Here is a 19,102-nt window from a genome sequence, read left to right as displayed (position 1 = left end):
AATTATCATTAGTTATTTGTTATTATGTTCAGTCAAAAATGGCCACATGTTTAGCCCTTTAAAAACTTATAGCATGTAAACAGGGCTAACTTTGTAGTCTACTCTGCATTTATTACTACACAAATTGATTATAATTTTGTGTTATCCATCGTCTTGGAGTAAAAATGATAATGAATTGTGATTAATGATCATGAAAGCTTACAATTAATTTAACTAAGAGATGCAGAATGGAAGCAACGCCAAACGTGTGCCATCTGATAAATTAAATGCTTGCATATAATACTCAGTAAATGTACAAAAGCTAAAGTAGTTAATATTTTACTATTCCTAATGGGGGGAGGGATCAATCCTAAAGTCTGATCCAAGTAATGTCGTCATAATGAAACTGCAACTGAAGTATGCATTGAAGAAAATTCTTTTCAACTCAGTTTATTTTGCAAGCAAAGTTTATTTATTTATCTCTGAAATATTATTCAATTTTCAAAGTATCTTAATGAGCAGGGGTCCTTCTAGGTGCAGTGGTCTCCTCACAATGAAACTATTTTGGCTTCATCAGGAACTGATCGTCGCCTACATGTGTGGGACTTGTCTAAGATCGGAGAGGAACAGAGCGCTGAAGATTCAGAGGACGGACCTCCGGAGCTTCTCGTAAGTTCATTTTCTCACTTTTATCTGAGATTTTCTTTTCAAGTTTGGGGCTTAAAACCTCCTGGGTGTGGTTTTAGATCATGGAAAATCAATTGGGTTTGCTATAATTTACATTCTCTGGTATCTTGAACTGCTTTGGGGAAAAATGATATTTTGTCGCAGAACTCGTATTTTCTGGAATTTTGACCCTCTTTGGGCACTAATCAATGTTTCGAGCATAAACTGGCAGAAGACAGCACTCTTTTATGGTACGATTTCTTTTTACTTAAAAAAGTCATCATCTGCTGATGATTTATCAAAAAGATTAGTAATCACTGCATCATTCATGTCATTATTTGTTGATGCTTTATAAATAAACACGGAGCTCTATGCAGCATTCACATTGTACTTTAGAGTTTTTTTCCGGGAAAGGTGTCAACGAATTCTTTCTGTGGTGTCTAAGGCGCCTCGAAACTAGTTCTCGAAGCTGCACCGAAAACCAGTTGTACACAATCGAAAATATTTCAGCGATCCATCACCGCGAACACTTCGGACCGCCGCCATTATGGCCGGCGACAGTGACTTGCGTGGAATTTCTGGTGCCGGATTACTTTTTGAGATTATTTGCTGAATTAAAAGGTAAATACAAAGCGTAATTCTCCCAAAATTTTACTTTCGCCATCACAGATTGAATCTGCAAATTTTTTCTCTTTTTTTTCATTTCTGTTTTGTTTTCAAATTTTCTCTAATTTTTCAATCAAGCAAAATAAATCATCACCAAATGTCAGTTGAACTATAGTGTCCGCCATCTTCGACTACATTTCTTTATTGTATTCCTATTTTATATATTTTTTTTCTCTCTCTCTTAGTTTTCTTCTTTTTACCTTTGTATTAAACGAACGCTAAATGGTAATTGAATTCCTAAATCGTAATTTCGCTTTTCATCTTTTTTCTCTTTTAGTTCTCTGTTTTTACAGAAGAACTAAATAAATCTTCCTAACAAAAGAATTGAATTGCCAGATTTGGTTTTTCATATTGGACCAGAATTTCTCGAACTTTTCGCGGAAGCGCGCGGACGATAAATTTGTTTTTGTTTCTCTCTGGCACACTGAGTGCCTCATCTTGGTATTTATTTGTCGATGCCTTATATTTGGTATATTTGTTTGAAGTTTGCTGTTTTCTAAAAAAGTTTCCCGAAAAATCCGTTTTACGCGTCTCATCCGTTTTATGCGCCTAGCCTCCTCCGCATCCTCCATCGTTATAGAAATCGCTTCTTGCGATAGGAGATTCTCGATATCTCCAAAGCACATTCTTATGAGAACACAGACTGCAAGAGTTGTTACTAAGCATACCTTTGTTGTCTTTCTCCGGACCGTACCGTCTTTTTTGCAATTTCTATTCTAACTCAAGCTGACAGGTATGGGTGCTTATTTCCATAATAATATAATGTTGTAATCATATCCCTATGGTTTATCTCAATTCTATTAATTAGGCCAGTTTGCATATAAGTTTGGTCACTGCAAGAATCAATTACTATTTCAATTAATTTTCCGTTCTATTTTCCGTGTATTTTGCACGACTCTGCAAGCTCATTTTCAATTCTTGCATCAGACCTGTCATGAAATATGCATGTCCTCTCTTCGCTGGTGCACCAAAAAGCCATATCGCTCCACTCCAACATATTCAAAACGGAGCAGAGCGTGCAGCAACCTCGGGCAACAGGAAAACTAAAACTCCACAGCTGATCCAGGAACGTTTCGATGTGGCGTCCATGTCGGTTATCTATAAGTACCTGTATAACCCTCCATGAGAGGAGCTATCGAAGCTCGTTCCTGATAAAGCAAAGCCCTTGCGATCAACTCGCCGAAGTACAGCTCGTCAGTACTACCTTGAGCAGGGTACTCCCCGCCAAGAACATCTGAAAACGGGTTTCGCCCGGTGATTGGTTGGCACATGGAATAAATTGCCGGCAGAGGTAATCCCGAAAAATCCTTACTTTGACGCGTTCAAGAGAAGGTATAACAAGTACATCAGTGTTAGAAAATGAGGTAATTACCAGGACTAGTGGCAAATCATCATTTGTGATGGAGCCGTGAAGCCTGTAATAATAATAATAAAAAAAAAAAAATCCTTTACTCCTTTACTATTGGCCATAGCTCAAGCTGTTATTTTATGGGTTACATTATCATCTCTATTGGGGCAATTTTTAGTAAAATGCTCAGAAGAATCACATTTTATCAGATTATTGTTATTTCGAACTGGAATATCAAGTATTTCGTTTTTTAGACAAGGCGGGTTCGTCGTCCAGTTTGGCTTATGGGTCGTTCCACCTACTCTCCTAGTCAACAAACACATGTTTTTCCGCCTTAGAATTCAAGTTTCGAAGCGTCTCATTGCCTCGCAATCAATCCGTAGAAAAATTATACTGAACATCTAATGGCCTATACGTTGCTTGTGATACAGTATCGCTCTCCGGAGTTCCCGCAGCGATCTTCTATTAGACCTTTCATGGTATTTCTAAAATCTTGGCTATATCTCTTCATCTGCCTCTCTTCCTTCCCTTTTCTTTCCTGTCTGCTTCCCTACGGGCTTCTCTTGCCCTTTCATCTGCCTCCCTTCTTTTTTCCATTTTCTGCATAAACTTTTCGAAGGTAAATTTAATTTTACTACGGCTTGAGTGGGAGCTACCACCACTGGAGTCAATTGTTCTCTGTGAGTCCAGAAGTCGGACATGTTTGAGGTCAAGTGGCATTATCTTTGTTAAAAAATTTATAAATCTCCAATGAATGCGAAAATCAGCACGATATTTGTCGCTAATACCGCTTAATTAGTCAATATATAGTAGCAATTCAATAATTGCCACACGGCAAAAATGACGACGTTTAAATATTATTACGAATTATAAGCGAGACGCAATACGATATTCGAACAATCTCTGAAATAACCGGACTATCCTCACTTAATTAGCTCTACATCCATTAAAAATTCGCGCTAAGTAGAGATTCTGGTGAAACTTATCTAAAACCCATTTTTTAATTAACTTATCAATTCCGATCGTTTTTATATCGGTCCACCGAGTCATATTTCGCCACCTATCTCTGTTAATGCCGTGCCTGGTAAGCGATTAGTCTTTAAAAAAGCTTTGCATAAAATGAAAGTTTGAGATACCAACCAGTATCGTATCGTATTCAGTATCGTATTTTTATTCAGTTACACTTTCACCGTTACCTAGAAAGGATCTTCTTCTTTTAGTTATATTGTTTGTTTTAAAGTTTGGTTTTATATTTTCCTTCGGACTTTTATCTTTATTTTTATTCCGCACTGAGGACGGTCGAACGGAGGTCTCGATCGAAATATTTGCATAGTTTTACTACCCTCGTTTTTTATTCTTTACCGTTTTTTTCGTTTCGATGAGCGCTACAGACAATTCTTCGACGAGTAATATAAATCTCTGAAAAGCGAAATTACAAGGGTTATAGCGAACGAGAAAGTAAACTGAAACGTGCGAAAATTCTACTGATGGATTAGCTGACTTAACATTACACAGGGAAAACCAACCTGCGACACAAACCACGTATCTATCCCAGATACTGGTTACTCCAAATATAATCTCCACCTAGGCAGATAATGCCAAAATAGAAAAATAAGAAATCAAAAGTTAGAAGCTCTTATTAGGTGAAAATTTAGTGATGAAATTTATTTGTGTGCCTATATAAATGTGGCTGTAAAAGAAAAGGACTGGGCTTGATTGCGGTAATAAATATTGACCGCGTCAAATCTAATATCGTACTTTAAAACTGCAAATTTACACCTTATAAGTTCTCCGATAGCGCCGCTTATAGCACCAAAGATTGTGCCATCGAGCCCTGCGCCACAACGATGGTGAGTGAAGGAAATTTATAACCGCGCCACCCTCAATTATTGAGAGAAAATAACATGTGTAGCCATATAAATGTGACCTCTTTTCTTCGAGCGATCTGGATATCAGATTCCCTGGGAACGTGCCTTTGGAGACATGCGAACTAATTAGCTATCATTAGGCTAGATACGAACATATATAATGAAATAAACACAGGTAAAAAGTAATGGATTTATTGAGACTTACATATTTAGATGAACAGCAACGAGTCACTTCAAATGACAATAACGGTGACTGAGATACAACAATCAAAGAATTGCAAAGATCGTACGCCGAAATAAATCTATCTAAGTGGTCCTGATTCTGAATTACGAATACCTTCAAAAAGCACTTTTACCCCACTATCAAACGTAACTTTTTATGTCCTGCGCCGTAAGAACTGGCCCACCATTGGCTCAAGTGACCCAAGGATGCGAACCCTTCGTCCAATAAATTGTTTTAAATATTTCTGATGATTCAAACGTTCACACGGTTCTTATCACTTAAGACTTCCTGCGAAAGTGACTGCACTTTTGCTCTTTGCTGATTAAGGACTTTTCATTTTTGAAACTAGATTTAACTTAATAAGAGGAAGTCGGAATTATCTTTAGAAAGAAGGAACTTTGTTTTGGTATTTTAAATATATCGCATTTTGCTCAGAGTGTATATTACCCTTGCGATCAATTAATGACGTCCCGTCATGAGTACATGCTTGCCTTTGGGTTTTTAAAATGTTCGCAATTTATTAACTATTTCTTCTACATAATTATTTTATATTTATGTTATGGCTTAATCAGGAGTGCTAAAAATTTTCTCTATTACTTTTCTTATTTTATTCTATGTCCCTATCTATAAAATTCAGCTACCAGACTAAGATTATTCATGGTCCTAGGCTAGATACTATATTAAAGATTTTTTTCTTCTAAATCTAACACTGAGTAATTTTACATTTTCAACAAGGTTGGGGCTCTTCTACCTTCACATTTTTTTTGAATTCACTTTTTACAAGTTTTTTTTTTTATTTTGCTGTTTATATGGCACACTACTTTCTATCTACGCTACATTAAATGAATAACATGATAATACTACACCTAACTATATCTGGACATCTAACGTTACATGCAAAAACGATTTAAAACACACAATATTGGGTTTACCCTATTCACTGGTAACATTAAAACACTTTCACTGGATATGTTTGCTACGCAATGTTAATGATAGGATATTGAGATTTTTGAGTTATCAAAGTTGTTAAGAAGTAACATATGTAAATTCATATCTATTTCATCACATTCGAGTCTTTAGTGTACTTAATCCTTCTGTTCTAGATTATTGTCCTTCACACTTTTCGTCTTGGCAAAAATTTTTAAAGCACTTACGTTATGGTTTCTTCATGGGACAGGTCAAGCACGTTTGTGTTCACACGATGAGTTTTCTCTAATTGTCAACTGGGAAATGATGCTTCCAACTACAGGTGTGGGAATATGCTATTGGGGTTCATTCTCACCTGCATTTTGATAGTTCACAGGGTGCCTTATCATTAAGGGGTCGAACACTGGGAGTGCGTTTATTTTCTTCTCAGCATATCATTTTTGGGATATTTTGAGGCATATAGAGAATGTATTCTCGCACAAAATTGTTCATTTGTGTCTCTTATAAAATTGTTAGTTCATGGCTTGCATCTATTAATCTTTGAGGTAATTCCTAGGTTAATCATGGGGGAATTGAAGTTTGGGTTTGGAACAGGTCGAAATCAAACTATAGTGACTCCTTCAACATATTGTCTTGAACTTGTGGGAGGGGTATATTGTCACTGAGGGGTTGGTCACTGGGGTTAATTTTGATTTCCAGGTCCATTGTTCAGAAATGATCTCGTAAAAATTATGGGACAAAAGAGATATGAAGTTTCCACACAGAGGGGATAGGATGGATTTCGAGTGATGGTCGAAAGGGATTCAACGCGTAAGTCTGTGACACATAAATAGTTTTTTGAGGTCATCAAATATCATAACTATACGGTCATATGGTATATGGGTCCATAATGATTATCAAAGGCGATATTCATGTATTTATATATTGTACTGATCGCTGGGGTTCTCAGCATTTATCTGATTATATAGTTCGATAAAGCACTGGATACTGAGATTCAAACACAATGTTACCTGATACGTAATATGGTTTGTGGTCGAGGGAACAACGATCATAGGTAACTGTTGTTTTCGTAGACGTAGCTGGGATGAAAATTGCCTGGAGTCTATGGTGAGTACTCTTTGTTGGTTAAGGTATGATGAAAATAGATGCGACTAGGTTGTAACTGCGCTGGGCAATTCATTGTAATGCTCGATATCCAATGTGTCAATCTGCTTCCTGTAATAAAAATAACAAGGCAGGATCACATGTTATTTAAATTAAATACTCATAGTACAAATAAGTCACGTATTGATTGGGTACATGAATTTTACGCTACGAGACAGAGTTAAATAAATGCACTAATATTAGTACACAAAACGAAATTTTTATCGTGTTGGTTATAATAAAACGACTTAATTCCCATTGGGAAATTCAATACATAGAAGTTTCTTTTAAGTTGATATAGCCTAACGACGATATAAAAGATTAATTCTTTAACTTTAAGTGTGGTCTCTTATTATACTTTCTAATATACACAACTACATACACTTTATTTTAACTTCTTTCAACACTTAGCTAATTTTACATTAGATTTAAAATCATCATTTAAACAGAGTTTATGCTACATGGTTCACTTTGAGGTCTAATTTTACAACATATTTAATGCCTGCATTGTTCAAGCACGTCCGTGCTGTTTCAGAAACGTATGTTGCAGCGTCATAGCCACACGGTTTTACGTAAACAACCTTACAATGAGGGAACAAGACATAGCAAGGACGAGTGGAGACCTCTATACCCACTCGTTTTCTAATGTCTTCCCTTTTTCTTGGCTTAGACGTTCTCATTGGGTTTCGGGTTAAACTTCTGCATTTGAGTTATTTCCCCGAGGTCTTTGCTTGGTTTTGGCCTTCTTAGTCTCAGGATTTTTCCGTAATTAAAAGTCAATATGGTTCTTATGTCTAGGGAAGTCGCGAATACGAAACATACGGCCAGTAGTATGTTCCACCAGAAATTGGTTGATTCTTTGAGTTCATTCGTGTTTCTTTCTAGTCTTGTTACTTGTTGAAACAAGGCCTCGAAGGGTTTGGGGTCCAATTTCATAAAGATCTTCCATGCGTCATGGCTAGCTAGCAATTAATTTTCATGCTTGAATATTACTCCATCTTTTACAATATCTTGGGCCACTGCGTGAACAACGAGGATTATGATGATATTCTTAAGCCTCATCTTATTGTTTGTTTCTAGAATTAATTTATCATTAATTTTACCCATTTTTTTGCAAAATTCGTTTGTTTACTACTTTGTTACTATTATATTTTTTTTTTCAAAGGCACTTTAATTTTTAACTTAGGTTTTTTTTTTTTACATAATCATTATGTGGCATTGGCCAAGAAAAACTGATTTGTAGGCGTAAAACAAAATAAATATTTTAGGATTAGATAGGTTAGGAAAGTAAAGTTAGGACTTCCCAACTTAATTCTGGTCGTTATATACCTATATCACTGGTTGAGATACAACTTTAAAGCTTAGCTATTAATCACATATACGATTTAATTTTACTTTTTATTTCTCGAGTAAGAAACAAATGAATAAGCCAGTGTGCAGCACGTAATTACACTGGTATCCTATTTTATGTGTAGGACTAAAATAATTATAATCTGTACTAAGACGAAATATTTCATATAATTAGACGCTTCTGTACTGATAATTTTTTTGTTTTGGATAATATACATCTTGGTTAGGGCATGGGTCGATTTTTCATAGAAAATCCAAGGGGACCGCCAAAACCCAGTAAATTAGACGCTGCGTGGGCTTTCGAGATCCTCCCCAGGCTTCCCACAAAACGTGGTCCATCTATTTAGATTTGATTACACAACTTAATACTGAGTAGGGGATGGTTTCCATAGTTCTTTTGTAGAATATAAGTTGAATTCCATGGAGGAGTAAAGGGACGTATCCTTGCTAAACTCAAATAGGCTATTTGGGCTAGGTGAGCATCCGAAATCCTCGATTCCATACGTGTTGTCCCACACCCAGTGTCCAATGACCAAGTATAACAACAACACGTATAGAATCGATAATATTGACTTTGAAAACACGGTCGGTAGGGGAGACCGAACCTCCCCTCCCCATGATATAAGTTCTGTTATTGATCTCAATAACTGGGAACATTATAGGTTGTCCAACTGATTAATTCACCTTTATAGGGGTATAGTTGATTTTCGTAAGGTAATACCTAGTAGGCAGAATGTGCCACACGGGACCTAAAAACACTATTTGTCACCATCGGTCGACCACGAGCTTCCCACCTTGGGCCTTTCTCCCTGATCGCCGACGTTTGGACATCACTTGTATTATATATTTTTTTTTCATTAATATTTACTTGGTTAACTTTACTTGCACACGGTTAGATTTATTATGGTGGATCATAAGTTGATTTTTCATTAGGGATTTAAAATTTGTTTTTACATTAATTATGGATATTTCCTTCTGTCAGATTTTTTAACCGTTTTATCTGACTGTGTCGTTATTTTATCATCTGTTTGTTGCGGGTTTTTTCTTTCTAGGTTTTTGTAGCAAAATAAGGTCAAACTTTTTGTATTGTTTTTTCCAAAATTCTTGCCCTTTTATTTTCGTTTGTTTCCCGTGTGCGGCTGCTGAGGTCGGTCTTGATTTCCCTATTTCTTTAGCTACTCTATGATCTGATTCGCCTTCATACTCTTCTGAATTGGTTTCTGACGAATCCAGATTAGAACTTATAGAGGTGGCGCTTTTTGAGGTATCATCTGCCCTTCCTTCGTAAATTTTTACTCCTTTGGAAGTAGAGGTTTTATTCCCTATGTCCTCGCCATGTGTTTTTAACTCGGTAGATTTGAAAGACTTTTGAAAGCTTTGGGAGGAATCAAGAGTTTTTGCGGGGTTCATCCACTATTTGAATGCCATGTCTTCAGGGGGATGGGGCATTTTTTGCACTAGGGTTTCCCTCCATGAAGTCCACTGTTTAGGTTTGACCTTGGACACAGTTATATCATGATATTGTCCTTGCTGTTCATCCTTGGTAGTTTTATTCTCGGGCAATGTACTTTAACTCGTTTTTATGGGAAAATTTATTAAATTCATAGCTTCTCGCAGATTTGTTTTAGTTGAATCTTTGGGAGTTTTCTTTACGGTAATACCGGGGGTTTCTACAGCTCTGTTTAATTCCTCCTGTAAAGACAGGGGCCTTTCTATCGGTGTTGCAGGGGAAACCATATCGTCTGGAAATCTTTTGGGGGGACCTGGGGTCGAAATTCTATCGGGGAAAAATTGGGTTTTGGGAGATATTGTATAATCTAGTTCTCCTGCGCTTGCCGATGAATAACTTTTTGGATCTTTTGGCGTTTTTATTTCAGGTAAAAATCCTGTTATGAGGGATTTATTCTTCGGAACAACTAGATTTTTCATTGCTAAAAATTCTTCAAAGTTTTTCTCATCACTGTCATCTTCAAAATAATTTTGTTTAAAATTCAAGGGTTTTAGCTCTGCCAATCTTAATTTAGGTGGCTCATTTTCCGAATCTGACGAATCAGTAGAGGAGGGGTGTGATACCCACCTTTCCGGAAATTCGGCTCTTTTTATTCTGCTAACATTTGCCTTGTAAGTTCTTCCGCTATCGGGGTTCTCCATTTGAAAATTATAGTCGTTATCGTACTTTTTGATTATTCTGTACGGTCCAGAATATTTTTGGAAAGTTTTTTTCCTTCCGTTTTTGCCTCGTTCTTTAGGTAGACGCAGTCTCCTACTTTGAAATCTATACTCCTCTTGACTTTGGGTTGGTTTATTGTCTCTTGGTTTATTTTAAATTTTTCCAACTCTTGCCTAACTATTTTATAAGTTTTTCTCATCCTATTTATGAATTCTTGTTTGTAATCTCCCGAGCTATTATAATACTGCCGAGATTCAATAATCTCATTGTACGGGATGCCAAAATCGTGACCAAAAAGTAAATAAAAACGATTATCATTTGTTGTTTCTGAATAAGCAGTGTTGATCACGTTAGTTAAATTAAGTAAGAACCGATCCCAGTCATTCCTAATTTCTTTTTTATAAATAATTAATAAGTTAGAAAATATTTTATGCCTGTTTTCTATTTTACCACTGCCTTGTGGGTGGTACGGAGCTGTCACCATTTTCTCCATATTAAGAAAACTCATTAAGTCTTTTGTTACTTTTGAAATAAAATTGCTTCCGTTGTCACTCAAAATTTTATTTGGAACGCCAAATTGTAAAAATAATTTCGTTAACGCTTTACTGGTGGCATAAGCACCTTGATTTTTTAATGCTTTTGCAAAAGTAAATCCTTAAAAATGGTCTATAACTGAAAGAATACAAGTATGGCCTCTGCTAGAAACAGACAAGGCTCCGCTCGTCCCGTATAAGTCAAATGAGATAATACCGAAGGGGTACTTTGCTACCGGGACCCTTCCCATGGGAGGATTAGGATAAGCTGGGGGGATTTTTCTCAAGTTTCATGCTTCGCATGTACTTACAAATTCTTTAAGTTTTGTCATTGCCGACGGCACGTAAAAATATTGTTTTAATTTATGGAACGTTTTCATTACTCCTAAATGTCCACCTGTATCTGAATGTAAATATTCAAGTGCAGGCACTATTAAGTTTTGTGGTAATACAGGTATTATTGAAGTTTGATTTCTTTTTGTCTCAGCAGTCACGATTCTACACAGTATTTCTTCCTCAAGATCATAGTAAAAATTATCTATCTCTTTTCTAAGAGTTTTGAATTTACCCGGTAACGCACCGTCATCACAAAATAATTAATAAGCACCGAACACAAATCGTCCTTTTTTTGCTTTCTTTTTATATTTTCTAACGACAAGGGACAATAGTTAACCTTATCTTCCTTTACCGTGTGCTTGACTTTGTTTTTCTTACATTTATGTTTGCTCTTAGCATTTATAGCGTTAACTTCATTTTCCTCAGCTTCCGACGGAATATTTTCTGGGTATCTACTCAAAAAGTCGCAAGCTGCGTTTTGTTTACCTTTTAAATGTTCATATTCGTAATCTAGGTTTTGGATTTTCATAATCCATCTAGCTACAATTCCCATGGGGCTTTTAAATGTACGCAGGTACTGCAAACTTTTATGGTCTGATCGTAGTATAAATTTTCTACCAATGAAATAGTGTCTAAATTTGTCCAATTGGTGGATTATAGATAATAATTCTAAGTTTGTGGCGGAATAACTACTTTCGCCCTTTGATAAGGCTCTACTCGAATAGCATATAACTTTTTCTATTTTTTTTTTATTAGAAGGTCCTTGTAAAGGATCAGGGTTTCCCATGGGAATTATTTGCGAAAGAATAGCCCCAATGCCTTTTGAGCTAGCATCGGTTGTGACCACGAATCCTCCGTTTTTGAAATCAGGAAGTGATAAAATTGGTTCAGAAGTGAGCGCCTTTTTTAGACGGTCTAGGGAATTTTGAGCTTCCTGGGACCAGGTAAAATTATTGGAGTTTCCTTTATTTAATTCTGTGAGGAGTTTCTCAATTTGGGCGTAATGCCAGATGAACTTCCTAAAATAGGCAGTAAGACCCAAAATGTCCCTTAATTCTTTCATACTCCTGGGGAGTTTGAGGTTTTCCGCAGATTTTATTTTATCAGGGTATGGGGATATCTCTCCTTGGGTTACTACTACTCCTTAAAATTTAATTTTAGGTTGAAATAAATTTACTTTCGCAGGCCGGTATTTGAAATTGCCTTGTCTGAACTTCTCGAACACGTTAGCTAACGTTGCACAGTGTTTTTCAACATTTTGTCCCACGCATATGACATCATCAACAAAATGAATGGTATTCATTAATCCTCCTAACAGATGCAAAAGGGGTCTACATAGCGCGCTTGAATATCTTTTAAGCCCGAATGGTAACCTTAAGTATTCATATGAACCACATTCAGATGATGAAAATGCAGTTTTATGGACATCTTTTTCGGCTATTTTCACTTGGTGGTATCCTTGGGTAAGGTCCAAAGAAGTAAAAATTTAGTTTTTGCTTGAAATTGAGTCAAGAATTTCATCTATTCTTGGTAGAGGAAATTTATCGCTAACTACTTGTTTTTTGAGGGCCCTATAATGTACTACAAGTCTAAGATCACCATTAATTTTTCGTACTCATATCACTGGTGCACAATATGGACTTATGCTTGGACGTATAATTTCATTTTTTTCTAATTCGTGAATTTTATTTTTTAACCATTCTTTGTGCTTATATGGTACTCGATATGACTGTTTTGCTACGGGATTAACATTCATTAAAATTTATTGATCATAAAATTGTATAAGCCCGATGTCATCTTCAGATGCCGAAAACACATCTTTAAAATTCCATGACAATTAGCATAATTTTTTCTTAAGTTCCATGTCCGTAATATGATCCATATTAAATTTGTTTAAAAATTGCGATTTAGTTAAAGGATATTTGTTATTTGAGGTTTTAATGCCGTTAACTAGGTTTCTTTTAGAATTTTCCCATGTATTTAAATCATTCTCCGTTAAAATCTGGATTTGAACTAAACACATCCCCTTCTTTATTGTAATTGTGTCATTTTTCTGGTTATTAGTTACCCAAATAAAACCTTCTCCTTTGTCATAAGATATAATCTGTTCCTCGCATAGCAGATTTTCGGAAATTTCAGATGGGGTTGCAAACCATATTTCAGATTTGCTAACCACTGGTTCAATCATCTGGGATATTTGAATTTTTTGAATCGTTTTGGGAGGGACTTTTGTTTTGCTCGTCGCGAATTCGTAATATTTCTCTTTATTTTCATTGTTTATTAGATTCATACTGGCGCTATGCTGCGCCATTGCGGCATCTTGTGGCGTCTCGTTGGTTTTTACTATGTTTGTCCATAATTCCACTATTATCTTGATTTCGTTTGACCTGTACTATCGCATATCTCCTATTTTTAGTTTCGCAGATTCAATTCCCTTATTTTTTAAATTTACTTCATCTCTGCAATGTCTTTCAGAATAATTGGACAAGTTTCTGATTATTTCTTTTCCTCCTTGCGAGACATGACGTTCAAAAGATTGCGACAGTATACCGTCAGAAATTTTGTTTACTGTTACGTTGTCTTCGTAAACTCTGTTACGATTTCTTAAGGTGGAAATTTCTTCCCCCACCTTATCCGGGTAGACAAGCCTCTCATTTGCTACGTCTAATAGTATTCTATTATATTTTAAAAAGATTGCGCCTATTATTGCTTCATATGGAAAGTTATTGCATATTATAATATTTGTCGAAAGTATCCTATTGTCTCTTTTTACGTTTAGGCAAATTGAACCTCCTACATCAAATTTATGGCCTGTCACACTAGTTAAATTGGGATTATTAGGGTTCCTCTGTCGCCTAATATACAGAGGCAACATATTAAATACGCATGAGTTTTTGATAATGATCGTTGCACCAGAGTCAATAAAAGCCTTAAAATAAACATTTTCTACAGAAAAATCATTAAATATAGGTAACTTGTTATTAATATCACTACAAGACGGCACTGCCACTATTTTGGACCTATTAAATATTCTGGGCACCCTCTGGGTCCAATTTATATTTCTGAGCGGCCTGAAACGTTTCCCTGAGGATTTATTTCATGTGTCGGTACCTATAATAGATATTCGGGCCTATGAGGTTCCGTAGGCATATCTAATTGATTTACATCTGTCTGCCTTCGCCATATATTATTATGATAACTTGGGTGTCTTGCGTCAGTGCCGCTTACTGGTGCTGACTGCCAACGCCGTTGGCTTGCAAAATTTTCATGTCCCGTCGGCAAATTTTCGTAATTTCTATATAGCATTCTCGCATTATATTGGCTTTGGCGAGTATTTGGGTTTTCAAATCGGTATATTAATTTGTTTTTTGGGGGAGGGTTATACAAGTTTGGTTGGTACTTGTTGTAAGGTACTGATTGGCGCAATCCTCCCTGGCTATAGCCTAGTGCACGACCGGTGCTAAAATTTGTTCTTCCGGACAAATGGTTGCCGTAATTTTGCGTATTACCGACAGCAATTGTTGGTATGCGATTGGGGACATAACGGCACTCTCTCGCGATATGTCCAACACGATTACAAATATAGCACCTTATTATTGTAGGGTTATTTCCATAATTAGATTGTTTGACAGGCTGAAAACGTACTGTTTTCTGCCTAGCGGGTTCTTGCGTTTTATTTCTTTGTTGCACTGGGGAGTTATCCCTTGAAAAGAAATTGGGAGACGCCTGATCGCCCTTGAAGATTAGGCTCACGTTTGAGTTGGCTAGGCTATTTATTTTTGTTTTAGTGTGATTTCTGACCATTGTATCAACCTCAATCAATTGCTCCACCTCCTGGACTGCAAGATCCAACGTCTGAATATTTTTGGATATTACTATTCTATATAGTTTTGGGGGTAGCCCTTGCAAAAAGGTATTTAGTATGACTTTTTCTTACAGTTCTCCTGAACCTCTTCCGTATTTGCCTCTACCGAGATGCGTATATTATCAAGATATTCTCTTATATTTTGTGAATAATCAAAGCTCACCATTCCGTGTTTTAATTTATTTATAGAACTGGTTTCGATAAATCTATCTTTAAATGCTTTTAATAATTTGTCCACCGTATTTATTGGCAAGTTAGCGTTATTGCCTATGGTATGTTCAATCTGTTTTAGAAAGGTTAAGGCCTGGCCTTCTAATCGTAGAAGGAGCATGTCGACTGACGCTTCTAGCTCTTTTTTTGTTAGTTGGAAAAACTTCGCCAATTGGATATTGAATTAGTCAATATCTGATTGACCACTGTACTCCGGGATAGATTTCGCTATTTCTATATTTATCGCGACTAACTTTTGCACTATTAATAAGTCATTAAGGTCTTCCGCCATTTTTTTTTTAATCAACTCAAAATAAATTTATTTTTTCACTTAACCCATTTTCGGAGAGGCTATTATCTCCTATGAGATATCTAAAGGGTTTCCCTGTAGTAGCCTAGCGGTTATAGGCCTAATCACTTTACTTATATATCTGTATCTCCCTAATAATTAAATTTAAATTACAAAGTTTTATAGCCTAATTAGTTCACAAGATTTTCTCCAATTTCCGACTCGCGCCATTTGTAGCGATGGAATTTATTTGTGTGCCTATATAAATGTGGCTATAAAGGGAAAGACTGGACTTGATTGCGGTAATAAATATTGACCTCGTCAAATTTCATATCGTACTTTAAAACTGCAAACTTACACCTTATAAGTTCTCCGATAGCGCCACTTATAGCGCCAAAGATTGTGCCATCGAGCCCTGCGCCACAACAATGGGGAGTGAAGAAAATTTATAACCGCGCCACCCTAAATTATTGAGAGAAAATAACATGTGTAGCCATATAAATGTGACCTCTTTACTTAGAGCGATCTGGATATCAGATTCCCTGGGAACGTGCCTTTGGAGACATGCGAACTAATTAGCTATCATTAGGCTAGATACGAACATATAAAATGAAATCAACACTGGTAAAAAATAATAGACTTATTGAGACTTACATATTTAGGTGAACAGCAATGAGTCACTTCAAATGACAATAACGGTGACCGAGATACAACAATCAAAGAACTGCAAAGATCGTACGCCGAAATAATTCTATCTAAGTGGTCCTGATTCTGAATTACGAATATCTTCAAAAAGCACTTTTACCCCACTATCAAATGTAACTTTTTATGTCCTGCGCCGTAAGAACTGGCCCACCATTGGCTCAAGTGGCCCAAGGATGCGAACCCTTCGTCCAATAAATTGTTTTAAATATTTCTGATGATTCAAACGTTCACACGGTTCTTATCACTTAAGACTTGCAGTGAAATTTACCGCACCTTTTCTCTTTGGTTAATGAGGACTTTTCAGTTTAGAAACTAGATGTTACTACATTAGCGAAAGTCAAAATAATCTTTAAAGAAAAAGGACTGCTTTTTTGAATTTAAATTATATTATATTTTACTCATAGTTCATACACGAGCTAGATCCTAACATGGGTGCTTAACGATCTGTATGTGCTGAGCTTAATTCTTATCACTGCCTGCTTAAGAGAGGCATTCGGCTCCATTTTTCAATCAAAATCACAATTTGAAAATAGTCTGCAAATAATATTACAATGTTAAAAAGTATTTCTTGATTTTCAGTTCATTCACGGCGGTCATACTGCGAAGATATCTGATTTTTCATGGAATCCCACCGAGCCTTGGGTGATCTGCTCCGTCTCTGAAGATAACATTATGCAAGTTTGGCAAATGGCAGAAAATATCTATAATGATGAAGAGCCAGAAACTGCCGCTTCGGAATTAGAAGCTTCTAATCAGTAGAGGACGGAAAATGTTTTATACTATTTTTTTCTATTAAAATAAACTTTTTCGATTTTCTTGCTGTATCTTTTTTGTGAAATAAGAGATGTCCAGTAAAACCGGCAAACTCCTCAAAATAGGCTGTTTAGAACATCCACGAAGAATTTAAATTGTGCATTTGTATGCTCTATCAGGGCTGCTAACATGTTTCACCAGGCAGTTCCATAGGATTCTATTTTGAATAAGAGGGTAGTTCGAAAAAAATGTGTAAGAAAAGTAGTTTTGTAATATCGGAAATATCAGAAGACACATTATAGGAAATACGCTATAGAAAAACCTCTTCATTTGAAGGGTAGGGGGGGGGGGCAATGGCTGTAGCGTAAAGCGACATGTGGTATTTTTTTTGTACTTACAGCTGGCATTTTCTTTCCATTAATTTTTTATTGCAACGTCTAGAGTATGAATGTATCCAGTTAACATAGGGGTAGGTATGCTGCTCGCATCCGTTTTATCATTTGTTGCTCTTTTATCTTTCTAAATAAAGCAAGGCTGTAGGCAACAGAATGCACAGTAGCTCTGAAAGGGAAGCCCTTTCGTGAACATGTTGCATGTAGCTTATCTGCGAGCAGCAAAATGTGGTAATTGATAGAATATGGTGACGCTCAAGTATTCGATTGAAGGCTGCTCGCTTACTAATTTTGAAAAAACTAAATGTGTTTTTTGTTGCTGTAAAAAAATTCTTTAAACAAAGTTTCTTCAAGGATCTAGCTGCCGATGGTTATCAATGCCACCAGTTATAGGTATCATCGACGTCTGCCCTGTAATTACTGTGAAACTGGCAATAATTCTGTAATTATGTGTTTATTATTTTTTAATTATTTCTCGAAAACGGCTCCATTTTTTTTTCTTATTTTTTTTGAAAATGGGCATCCCCAGATTTTCTGACCTGAAAAAAAAAACGATCTAGATAGTTCACGAGTCTGAGAAAGATTGTTTAAAACCTAAATTTTTGGGGGAAAATTCGTATGAGTGACGTTATATTTATAAGCACATTTCAAGAGCATAAATTCTATCATTTCTGCGCCAGGAATGGTCGTATTTATGGTCCTTCATACACGCTGCAATAACACGTTCCTTCACTCCATTATCATTTTGGTTGTTCTCCTAACCGCAGATTTCGTTGTGCATCATTTTCAAATGCGATTCGATGGGGTCTCGCTTTCACTTATCACTAACCGCAGGTTTCGTCATTTTTCATTTGTTATTTGGTGTGATGTGCTTCATTTTCATTCATCATTACCTCAGAAATTTTTATATGGTTTTGCTTTAGTTTTTTTAATCAATTCGCCATCTTGGATAATTTTGCATGTCAGAGATACCAAACGATATTCGATACGATCACTACTGGGGGGAAAATCCCTACAGACAAGAGTTTGGCAACTGTCCCCTTCTCCCTCCCCTAACTGTAAAAGTCTAAAGCCTACTGAGTTATTTGCTTTTCACTGAAAATAAATTATATTACCAACTGAAAATAAAAATTGCATCGAAGCAAATTCTCGAATTGCTGAGCTTTCAGCAATTAATTCAATTATTCAGTTTAATTTTATTAGTTCACTCCAAGGACTGTTCGAAACACATACAGTTTTAAAAGAAAAGACGAAGTAAGTTTTGGACTTCTACAGTTAGGGTAGGGGGAAAGGGCAATTGCCAAGCTCTTGCTTGAAGCGATTTTTGTTCGTTTTAAGTTTGATTTGCACATGCAATTAAGTTTTACTCATTTTAAGATTTATTCATTCATTTATATTTGTACCTGATGTGTGTTTGTTTGCTGTGATTGCTTATTTATTTTTTTGTGTTTTAGGTTTCATTTATTCTTTAATGGTAGTTTCTGGTTGTTTTGAGTTCAAATTATTATAGGAATTTATTTCTGCTCGTCTTAAGTTTAATGTGGCTCTTTTCTTCGAAAAACTTCTTTTTCGGAAAAGTTTTTTTCTTAACTAATCCCTCAAAAGAAAGGGGAGAGTCATTCATCACTGGTCATCCATCTGCGGCAAGTGGCACTTGATTCTTAAGCCGGTACCAGGAA

At 36.1% G+C, this 19,102-nt stretch overlaps 1 protein-coding gene across 1 annotated transcript in view; it reads left to right on the top strand.

Moving 5' to 3' along the window:
- Caf1-55 (chromatin assembly factor 1 p55 subunit) overlaps positions 1-17,093 on the top strand; it is a 47,072-nt gene extending 29,979 nt beyond the window's left edge. Inside the window, exons 7-8 of the mRNA XM_089090698.1 lie at positions 514-648; positions 16,858-17,093. Of these exons, the coding sequence (XP_088946824.1) occupies positions 514-648; positions 16,858-17,037 (315 nt within the window). The 3' untranslated portion in view covers positions 17,038-17,093. The remainder of the gene's footprint in view (positions 1-513; positions 649-16,857) is intronic.
- Positions 17,094-19,102: the final 2,009 nt, after the last annotated feature.

This window comes from Artemia sp. Qi Xiang Cuo, chromosome 6, assembly GCF_049724085.1.
Source record: "Artemia sp. Qi Xiang Cuo chromosome 6, ASM4972408v1, whole genome shotgun sequence".
Lineage (NCBI taxonomy): Eukaryota > Metazoa > Arthropoda > Branchiopoda > Anostraca > Artemiidae > Artemia > Artemia sp. Qi Xiang Cuo.
Note: the sequence above shows the minus strand (reverse complement) of the source record. Positions and strands in the feature narration are given on the sequence as shown.